Genomic DNA, 11,682 nt, shown 5'->3' on the forward strand with positions numbered 1-11,682 from the left:
AACATGTTTCAAAAATACCGAACTCCAAGTTAAATCAAAAAGGGTCAGTCCATAACCACTGACAAAATCAAACATTATCAACCAAGAGAACGAGTGGAAAACAACTGTCATATTCCTTGGGTATTGGTGACCGTGCAAGAACACATCATAAGAACAAAATATAAAATCAGTTAAAAAAGGTTTGACTCATCAGATCAACACAAAACACAAAAAACAAAAAACAACTATAGACTCAAAGTATATATCTGAGAGAACTCGCCGTTACTAAAAGCTAGTTCAAAGCCAAAACCAAGTAACAAAGAAGACTTATTTATCAATTAATATTAGATTTTTTTCCTCAGATATGCGTTCTTATGAATTATATTCCTTGTCATCTTGCAAGAATGGTTGTCGTCATTTTGAATTTGATGCTCGTTAAAGCGTCTATATATCTTAAATTCCTATTGATAATTTAACCTTTGAACAGATTTAGCTTATCTGCTTTATCTTTTTTTTATGGTTTCGTTAACTTCTACATAATGTTACTGTCCAAACATGTGATGGGGTGCGTGCAGAAGATGTTAATGGTAACCCATCTGATCTCACTACATGGATATGGCTCCATTCAATGCATCTTCATTCCTGTCATTGTATTAAAACTGGACGATTCTGTAAACATCGGTAAAACACGTTTACATATGCGCGCTTCTGGCGTACAAAATTATAAGCCCTGGTCTCTTTGATGAGTTTTTTTTTATATACTTGACAATTCTCAAACATTTTTAAAACTTTTATTAATATTTTTCACACCATTATCTAAATTTCGTGATCATTCAAAGCACAAATACTTGTATACGTAATAAGTCAAACCGAATATCTTTTGAGAAACTACAAATGATTTAACTTTTTATATAGTTATATAATTTTTGTATAATAATCATCTACAACATTTAAGTGTTGCAAAGATTGACAAGACTTATAAAAGTCCATTTGAATTGTTTTTTCTTATAGTGCTACCTTTTTTTTGTTTCGGTGCCTATGTCTTAGATTAAGGCGACATCAGTTTAAGCTCGTCCGAATCTCGTCATTAGAAGGAAAAAAATCAAGGTATCAAACTAAAATGAGAGAATCACATGAACTCCCAAAAAGGTTGAAGTGGTAGTTGAAGCAACCACACAGATCTAATCGACACAGTTGTGATTTTTTTAACTAGTGGAACCAAAAAAAAAACCAATCCTTCGAAAAATTAAAAAAAAATATGAGTTGATAGACCGTTATGGAATATCTGTTTGACAGATGACGACGGATATGTACCATTGTCGTAACCACAATCCTGTCCTCTTGACGAATGTGACCTACCGAGTTAGACGTACCACCGGCTTTAAACATACAAAGCAACACGACGGGTGTTACACGTGGAGCAGGATCTGCTTAGCCTCACGGAGTACCTGAGATTACCTTCGGTTTTTATGGGATTCGTGTTGCTAAGTCTTTAGTTTTCTTTGTTTTGTTTTGAACTGTTGTTTTTCTGTTATGAGTAAGACCACAAATGTTCAAATCTCGTTAATCTCGTAAAAATGGACAAATCAAAGTAACAAACAAACAAAAATGAGGGAATCGCATGAACTCCAAAACAATAGTCATTCGGAGCATTTTGATTTTCTTTATATTTGTTTTCAGTGTACATGTGTGTTTTATAGTGCTTTCTCGCACAATATGTTTGAAAATAGTCATTGGCCTTAACTTCAATGACAGTGGATTGGTAAAGGTCAACACAAGTTTTACATTAGATATGATCTGTTGTTGACATTAGCTTAATAGTACCAATTTTACTGCACCAGATGAGCATGTGACAATTAATGTATCTATGTGAGCCATAAAAAAGTCCTGTGAAAAAGTGTCCACCCGGACACTTTTTCACAGAAAAGGTATATTTAATATGTCCGATGCTGTGAAAAAGTGTCCATTCAATCGGACATAATTTCATGATAAAATACTTTTACATTCTGTCCTGTAAAGGTTGAGAATATTTTAAAATGTTAAAAAATGTAAATTTTGGGTGTTAATGCAAATATCAAAATCACCAAGAATTATTTTTTTTATTATAAGATAAGTAATGTCTACAAAGAAAAACAGGAAGATTCCAGAACAATTTCCAAACTAAGAGAAGAAAGAAATATGCTTCAAGAGAAACTAGCCATAATTAAAGTACAAATTGAGGCAAGTACCTATTTAATACACAACAGAGTAATTTATCTGCCTTACACAAGGCTAAATATTGTATTTAGTACAATATTAACTACTTTGAAGTACTTTTGTTAAATTCCATCGTACATTGACAGTTACTACTTTTGTAATCGCAATACAAATGTTCTATTTTCTAACGTATTTACATAACCAATGATTACAAATGCAAACCAAAACATATTTTAGCTACTCAAATAAGATAACTAGTTGATGCATATCACTTTAAAATTCAATAGTACAACTAGCTTGTAATGAAATCAAAATTACGATACGAAATGAGTTTCTAAAATTACTGTTTATAAGGAACGATCCTAACCAAAAATTAAAAGTGTCAAGCATTGAAGATAGAGACCATAAAAACCTGAATGGCTTCTGAAAAACAGCCAAAACCATCCGAGGTCTGATGTTATTTCAACTTTTAGTTTATTACAAAATTCATCAACTGAAACTTACAGAAAAGTGAATCATTTAAATATTTAATATAACAATTTCATAATTTCCATTAACAGGAGTATAAGTCAACAATAGAGGTTACTTCAACACAAACAACCACTTTTGACATAGTTCTGAATGTAAGACGTGAGGAAGACGAAGGAATGCGTGAACAAGTAAACTTTTATGAAGTTTTGACAGAATTAGGTGAAGAAGAGTATGTACTATTGCTTTTATAAGAACATTTTCTATTCATACACATTTTTCCCTTTCGCATGCTGTTATCTTAACTTCTTAACTTACGGAATTTTATAGGATCTACTATTTAAATTCGCTATACTGCTTAGGTTTTCGATTCGTTTTGTGTCAAGTATGAACAAGGAGTTATTTGTTTTTAGATTTCTGATTTGAGTATTTCTTGTTCTACTGAATGAAGGAGATTCTCATCCAAAGATTTTTGTACACTTTATCCCCATTTTTCAGAGCTGTTGTGCTGGTACGATATATCATCGTTGCAGTCTTTTTATTTTTTTTTTATTAATTTTCTGTACATAAAATGTTTTCATCATCAGAAACACAAAGGGTTTTCTACTCATCAGTTTCCTATAAGTGTAGTTTACGGCTGTCATTTTTACAAATCTTACTCAAGTTTTCACGGGATACTACTTCCACACTAGGAGAAACCTTCCTTTCTTAGATCAGCACATGTGTTTAAATTTTTGTTTGTTCTGTATGGTGCTTGTGTTAGTGTTTCTTACGAGTCTTTTCCACATCTTTGCGATATTTTTGTCTGTGGTCTTTGTATGAAGGGTTTGCTTGCCATCTTGGTTCATAATTCTTTGTGTTAATTTCTAAAGAAATCTAAAAAATTGTTGTCAACCATCAAACCGTTTTTTTTTTCTGTTTGAACTAGTCCGTAAGTTTTGATGTAGATGTGATTGTTAGATTATAAACACATTTTTGATTAAGGTTTTGCTAATCTCGTCGCTAACGATACAATTGTATGGGTTATTTGATAATCGTCCATATGAAATTAACAATTTAGAAGAATCAGTTCATGTTCGTAATGATATTTTTATTCAAACATTTAAACTGAGGCTCAATCGTATGTAAACAGATAACCAAAGTTAGAAAAAAAATATTCACTTAAGTTATGGGACGAAAATTCATGCCTGAAACAAAATTTTATAACCAATTTGCGTACACAATTATAATCAGACAATACTGAACATTTAACTTTATGTAATAATCAATCTCAATTCAAATTGATTCTTATCATTTGAACAATTTCATTTCAGTGATACCCTTTGCAACAATGCATTATCTCATAGTTTTTTGGTCATTTTGAATCTCATATTCTTTAAATGAATACATGCATACTGTCAATATAGTTTTATTTTCTATTATTTGTTTAGCATGTCTCGCATATTTTCCAATTTTTGTCTTTTGCATTATAATGAGGCAAGTTCACAAGTTCCTTATAACAATAAATGTTTCCTTTTTTTGTCGAGCCAATCGAGATTAACAACGGTAGTTAAACTCATTAACCTATTGAATTATAATTGCAGGGAAAGCGCAATGACAGCAGAAAAAATGACGATGAGATGGGAAGATTTGAAGACGTGGTTTAGTCAAGGTATGATTTTTTTAATTATTTCTTACTATATGCTATTTAATAACATAATATTGGAAAACAAAGCACATTAATATACTACTCTATGGATCTTTTTCTACCTGTTTTTAAGAGGTCACCATTATTAATGATTATGTCGATGATTCAATGAATCTGTTACAAATCTAATATTACCGGCCTTCAACAATGATAATACATAGATTATACAATGCATTTTTATTAAACAACGATTCTGCAAAATTAGAAATTAATATCATTGTGATACTGTTTTGAATGGTATACAATTTATATCCATGATAGTGTATGTACTTTTCTTTTATTGTACAATGCTATATAATAAGAATTGATCGATCAGTATGAAAGATGTCTGACTTGATTATCAGTGGAACAATACGTTTTTGTAAAATTAGATATATATAAAATGTGAAAATAATTCAAGGTTATAAGGTGTCTATAAACAGTCACAGGCGCCCTAGACAGATTTGGAACAATGTTTTAAACTTTTGCTTTTTAATGCTCTTAGTATTTGCCTTGACCTATCAACTATTTTTATTCGAGCGTAACTGTCATTAAAGTTTACGAACGCCATCACGAGTTCGTTGACCTACATATGTTATGATGTGCACTGTTTGTCTGTTTGTCTGTTGTTCTTTTTGTTTTTAGCCATGACTTTTTCAGTTTATTTTTGGACTTGTCAGTTTGAATGTCCCCTTAGTATCTTTCGCCACTTTTTTAGTCCTAATGTAGAAGAAACCCATGTATAGTGTACCGAATCTTAAGCCTGGTTTCTTTGAACTTTTTCAAACCACATACTAAATGCAATGTTGACAGTAGCCTAAACAGAAGTGATACATTCATTTTGTGTTAATTTACTTTAATCTTTTGTGAAAACTATTTTCAACACTATTGAGTCAAGACGACCGATGCTAGATTTGACATGATTTTTGGGAAGTTTTGCTTATCCATTATCGCAAATTTCGTGATTGTTTTCGTCTCCGTCATTTTTGTTTGCGGAGTCATTTTATACGAAATGCGCGTCTTAATTTAATACCTTGTATCTTTTGCGATTTTAAAAGAAAAAAGAAACGTCAATATAAAAATAAAGTAAAATTACAGCCTGACACTGGTCATATCAAATACTAATTTTATAAAAACTGTATTGCTTCATTAAAGGGTATAAACACTTTATATGAAAAGTAAATTCAATTCACAGCCTTAATAGCTTGTATGTTAAAATATATTCACTTTTCAAAATTTAAAATAATGGTTATATATGACAATTTGAGTGTGTCTTTGCAACCAGATAAGAATTTTAATTCCACTGAGCATTACATTTTCCTTGTGAATTGGACACATTGTTAGCTATTTATTTTACGGACGTAGCATGCAAAGTGGGATATGATCAAGACGAATTCTGGAAAACCTTCACAACAAATTAAAACCATTTACATAGAAATAAGGAGATGGGGTATGGTTTTCAATGATTTTGTTATCTACAAAGAGCCACCACGCGACGTACATGATTGCAACTATAGGTCACTGCACGACATTCGGCAATGAGCAAAATCCATACCATATAATAAGCTCTTAGAGGTGCCTCGAAGTGACAAAATGCAAAAACAATTCAAACTAGAAAACCAACGGCCTTATTCATATAACGATTAATCATCAAAAAAACTAATTGATATATATTGCTGTAAATAAACTGTTTATACAATGTTGAAATAATCAGAACGCTATGGTTTTTCTACTCATGGTATGTTTGCATTAGTCATTTTGAACAGCGGTATACTACTGTAGCCTTTATTTGTCCCAACCTTCCGGAATTTTCAATAATTAATGCTCTTCAACTTTGTAATATTCAATTGGGCTTTTGCATTCTGATGTACCTAACGCAAATTTTTGGTATTCATAGATCCTCCAGAATTCATAAGACAAAGACTTGAATCAGCCAGAACCTTACTTGACAACCCTACGACAAGACAGGAGGCTGATTTGGAATATTCACAGGTTCAGGTGGGTTTAACCATAATACTCAGAAAAAATAACTATTGATAAAAGTTTGTTATATAGAAGTTCGTTCTAAGCGGAAAAGGAATATTTACAAATTGTCAAGTCTTTTGGTATGACGGGGTTGAGGTCCGAACGAACGAGCACACCATACTTCATGTTTTCTTCAATAACGGGAACGGTTTAAATGTGAAGATACGATTTTGATACAGTATGCACTTATAATATAAAGTAAGCATAACAATTCCGATAGGACAAGCAAAACCATTATTTGTACAATAAAAAACGTACACATGACCAAAAGGAAAATGAACGAAACGACAAACAGTTCAAAAATCACTACACTTTCTCGACTGCTAACACTCAGACGAATAATGTGTTATTACTTTTTGAATGTGTACTTTAAGATGGGTTTTCTTATTGTATCGTTGAAAATTAGTACTTAGTGTGTTTTATATCGTTTTCGTTACACCAAACTATTTGTGCAACGATATAGATATATATAAAAATGGTGAAATCATATCGTTTACCATGACAAAACTTTTGTAAAACAAATGGCCTTCGTCTGTGTCGTTTTCTTTCATTTTTCTCATTTTTCTCTGAAAGATACATTTGCTGGTACAAGAGTTTAAACACGCTGCCTGATTGTTCTAAAAGATTTCTTAATATAAAACAATTTGTTTGTTTGTGTTTGTTTGTTTGTTTGTTTTTTTTTTTCATTTATAAATTCTATTAGTCTTACATATCATTTTTGTATTCACGAAACACATTTGTTTCTTATAATGAAAACTACAATGTTCTGTTGGCCATAATGCTATTTGGTTTTTAAAATGTTGTGGCTTTTAAGTATATTTGTACTTTTATGGTATCAAAAACAAATAATCATAGACAAACGCAAAATCCAGACGTATATCAAGCATATTATATTGACATGTAAAGAAAAAACAATTAACGATTGATAACTATATAAATATTTTAAAGATTGATTATTACCAACCTATATTGAACATATCTATATAATTTTCAGGAAAGCCTAGATCAGCAAATGAAAATGGAAGGCAAGGACCTCGAGTGAAACATGTGATTAGTAAAATTTTCTTTTTTTATATTTTTATTGTTTTCCCCTTTTTGAGGTATTGAAATTATTTCCTTTACCATAGATATATTTCTATCATTAAATCATTTATATTGGTAATCAAACGAATTATATGCAGAAGAAGGCCATGGGGCAGCACTATTTAAAATTAAGAAATTACAAGGAAATTAAGGTTCCAACTAAGGCTGGGCTTATATGGAGTGTTTTTTTGTCTTAGGTATTTTCTATCATAAAGCTTTCAGTTTATTCAGATACATTTATATACGTTGTCCCAGGTTGTCTGTTTGACATTGTTTTACGTGTAGTATTTATGTTGTGTCATAGATCAAATTTATTTTTTCAGTGTATGTTTACTTATTTTTGTTAATCTTTCTTTTTGATCGAGTTACGCCATTTCAATTGATATTTTATAGTGTGTCTTTCTATCATGTAATGTTATACTACTGTTTCAGGTTAGGGTGGATGTTGGCGCCTGTTTGAACCCGCTGCATTTGTTTGCACCTGTCCTAAGTCAGGAACCTGTTGTTCAGTGGTTGTCGTTTATTGATGTGGTTCATAATTGTTTCTCGTTTCTCGTTTTTTTTTTATATAGATAAACAGTTGGTTTTCCTGTTTGAATTGTTAGTCATTTTGGGGCCCTTTATAGAAGAGGGACGAAACATACCAGAGGGACAGTCAAACTCATAGATCGAAAACAAACTGACAACGCCATGGCCAAAAATAAAAAGACAAACAGACAAATAATAGTACAGATGACACAACATAGAAAACTAAAGACTAAGCAACACGAACCCCACCAAAAACTTAGGGTGATCTCAGGTGCTCCGGAAGGGTAAGCAGATCCTGCTCCACATGTGGCACCCGTGGGCCCTTTATAGCTTGCTGCAAAGGCTCCGTGTTAAAGGCCGTACTTTGACATATAATGGTTTACTTTTTACAAATTGTGACTTGGATGGAGAGTTGTCTCATTGGCACTCATACCACATCTTCTTATATCTAATGACTTTTAAATGTTTGTGTTTTTAAAAGCGTTCATAATAAAGGTCAATTTTTAAAGAAAAGCTCCTTGGACGGAACAAATGTATGAAGTGCTAGTTTTATTTACTGTCTTATTATTAGTGTGACAATTTTATATGCATAATGTTACAATCGCCATCGAAATAATTGAAAGTATTTCATCTGATATGCCTGTTTACTTTGCGATTTGAAAATTATAAGTTATATGGTTAGCTACTGATTCCTTACAGATCCATAGAGTGTTAGTAAAATCCGTAAAGGGACGACGCCGAAGGCCGAATCTTTTATGATATTTTTACTAACTGAGGTGCTATAAATTTGCTTAACTCGGTTTAAACATTTTTATTCAACATTGCTGTTGTAATTTGTGAAGTGTGTTTATTGAATTCATGAGTCTCACCGCTAAATTCCAAAATTATTATTACTAAATAAATACTGTCGACATTCTTTCATTTCTCTTTTAAGTTTATTTGTCACGCAGACTGTTAGTTGATAAAACATTCTCAGACACTGGTGAATTTCTAAATAAGCTGCAATGAAAAAAATATTGTAATGATTTTGTATAGTGGTTTTAGTAAACCACAATCATTGCATTGACGTGAGCTTTTATATTTTGTGTGTTCATTAAAGACGGCTGACGTAAGACGGATGACCAAAAGGCAACACTAGCTCTTCGAGCCAGGTGATCAGAGTAAAATATTTGAAATAGTCTTAACCTTATATATTTTAGTAATTTAAATAAAAGATTAATAAATGAATAAGGAATCTAAAGTGTTTGATTCTGTTGGGCTTGCACATCCATTCATTCAGGAATACTTTATAACTTAAACTTTTAAACTTATAACTAAAATCTTATAACTTAACTTAATAACATCAAAGTATCTAATGAATCATTGGAATATGCACTCAGTTTATTATTGCATTTTCAAAAGCTAAGTTTCTGTGTTTTGTGCAGTTGTTTCAGTCATCGATACTTTTTCAACTTCTTTTGGTCGTTGGGGTTGTAGATTAGAGTCTAATGTTCTCCGTAATTCAGCAAACTCATGTTTTCTGTATGCTTTAGTGTCGTATATAAAGTTAGCCTTCTTAGTATTTTGCTATCTTATATAATGATAAGAAACAAAAATATCACAGAAAAACGCTGTTTGTTTTAGATTCATACCTTCGATAAAATCCAAAACTGTATCACACATAAAAATTATGAACACACATGGAAATTAAAAAAAAAAGAATTTGTATATATAAATAGTTCAACAATTCAAATATTGATACATTAACCAAATATAAATTATATTTATGTATTTTCAGGAAAGCCTAGACCAGCAAGTAACGTAAATAAAAGGCAAAATAAAATTTGTGAAAGTCAAAATGACATTAATAAAAAGCAAGTAGAAACTCGATGGAGACATGTTATAAGTCTAATTCTCTTTTTTATATTTTTATTTTTTAGCCCTTTTTTCAGAGTTTAATAAAAGAAAATAATGATTTATCTTTGTAAAACCATAGCAAACAGTTTGTCTGATTTCTGTAACATTGTTATTTATCGATGAATGTATTCAGATTATGGTGCAAACTATTTTTATGGCAAAGCTATCTTCTTTTACCATTGATGGCACATCAACATGTTGAAATGTTTATATATCTTTTAGATACGAAAGACATGTAAAACAAAATCCGTCTTTAAAGCGTTATAGTACTGCAACTGACCTCGAAAAAGACGCTTAGTTAACGAGTTTAATGTTCCGGAATAACACACGGCTGAAAATTGTTTTAAATGATAGAATTATATCTATATTTTAATTTCTGTCTGGTCGTAAAAAGTTTCTTTGGTCACATTTTTGTATTTTAGCCCTTTAATGGGGCACCACTCAATTTACGGTTTTGGGTAGTCACCTTAAAATCCAAAAACAAAATTATTTTGTTAAATTTCCGGCTCTTTTCGTAAATATTTTCGATGCACATATCATCAAGGATCATCGGAATGATAGAGACATAAATATAATACCATCCCCGAGTAAAACTTTCAAACTTAAAGTTAGCAGTTTTTTAGATGGAAATTTAACGCATTTTTCTTTGAAAACGAGAAAACATATGATTCAAAAACCGTATTTGACATTTGAGAGGACAAAATATATTATTGCGATACTGCATGCAAATTTTGTTGGGCAAATTCCAATTAATTTTGTCAAAAACTCAAAAATAAAAACATCATTTATACCTTTTTTTATTACGGAAATTTCATATCCGTCAATCAGCTCCATCATTTATTTTTTTCTTCACAATGAATTTGATAGTTTCGATGTAATTATGTACATTTTCTTGGATAAGTTAACTAATTTGGAGTTTTTGAAGTGTGATTTGATTATATATAGTAGTTCTTTCGTGTATTTTCTGTACATAAGTTATATTTTTGTTAATAGAATTTTGACTTTTTATAAAAGTTAACCAAATCCTTCGGATAAGATGCTTTTCCGGATAATGACTAGTTGTGGAAGTCCTAAAAAGCTAATTAAGTTTACTCATACAAGTCCCAAAAGGAGAAGGCTTGATCGTGTGTGGAAAAAATACATTGTATGTCAATGTTCAACCTCAGAGCAACTAATATGGATGCAAGCGGTTTGGGAAAAAAAAGTACTATTGAAGTTTCGCAGAGATTTGGTGTGTGACAAGGTGATGTTACAACTAACTTCTCTTGATCGTCTGCTTGCTTTGGACGAAAGAGTTGTGAATCATTAGTGATGTTATAAGACTTACACCAGAAGGCAAAATGGTAGCGTCTTCAAATTATAACAACAGAAAGCCAAATATGTGATCAATCTGATCCACATGTATCCTCACAACCTGACACTTTTATACGATCTCGCGCTCAGTTTCCTCCTTGTAGTTTGGATATGAAAACATGTGTTTTTTGTGTGTGTAAAAGCTAAACTTTTAAAAAGGACAGAAAACAACACAAAATTGAGTCGCCTGAACGTGTTGACAGTCTTTTGAGGTGTGATAGTGTGAGTAATCAGTTATCCATGGTAAAGATAATCGCGAGTACAGATTTATTTTCAAATGCAGTCTACCTTTCAGCATGCATTACCAAGTACTTATTGAAGTCAACACCTGTGCAATCAGGTAAAACAGTTACTGAAGAATTAGAATATGAACTTGCTTTCAATTCATTGATAACGATTGTTAATGATGATATTAATATGTTCATCCAGAAAAAGGCCTTTCTCATGTAGCACATCCTCGACATATACCGATTACTTTAACCCAAGAA

General features: G+C 31.4%; 1 protein-coding gene across 3 annotated transcripts in view; it reads left to right on the forward strand.

Moving 5' to 3' along the window:
• Positions 1 to 9,901, forward strand: part of LOC127731245 (restin homolog) — a 62,173-nt gene extending 52,272 nt beyond the window's left edge. For 2 of the 3 annotated variants that reach the window (XM_052240268.1, XM_052240265.1), the window contains 6 exons: positions 2,089 to 2,199; positions 2,736 to 2,875; positions 4,227 to 4,294; positions 6,207 to 6,307; positions 7,329 to 7,381; positions 9,723 to 9,901. In XM_052240268.1, the coding sequence (XP_052096228.1) occupies positions 2,089 to 2,199; positions 2,736 to 2,875; positions 4,227 to 4,294; positions 6,207 to 6,307; positions 7,329 to 7,376 (468 nt within the window). In that variant the 3' untranslated portion in view covers positions 7,377 to 7,381; positions 9,723 to 9,901. Of the gene's footprint in view, positions 1 to 2,088; positions 2,200 to 2,735; positions 2,876 to 4,226; positions 4,295 to 6,206; positions 6,308 to 7,328; positions 7,389 to 9,722 lie in introns of all 3 variants that reach the window. The other variant, XM_052240267.1, reaches the window with a different exon arrangement.
• Positions 9,902 to 11,682: the final 1,781 nt, after the last annotated feature.

Source organism: Mytilus californianus, unplaced genomic scaffold (assembly GCF_021869535.1).
Source record: "Mytilus californianus isolate M0D057914Y unplaced genomic scaffold, xbMytCali1.0.p SCAF_2, whole genome shotgun sequence".
Taxonomy (NCBI): Eukaryota; Metazoa; Mollusca; class Bivalvia; order Mytilida; family Mytilidae; genus Mytilus; species Mytilus californianus.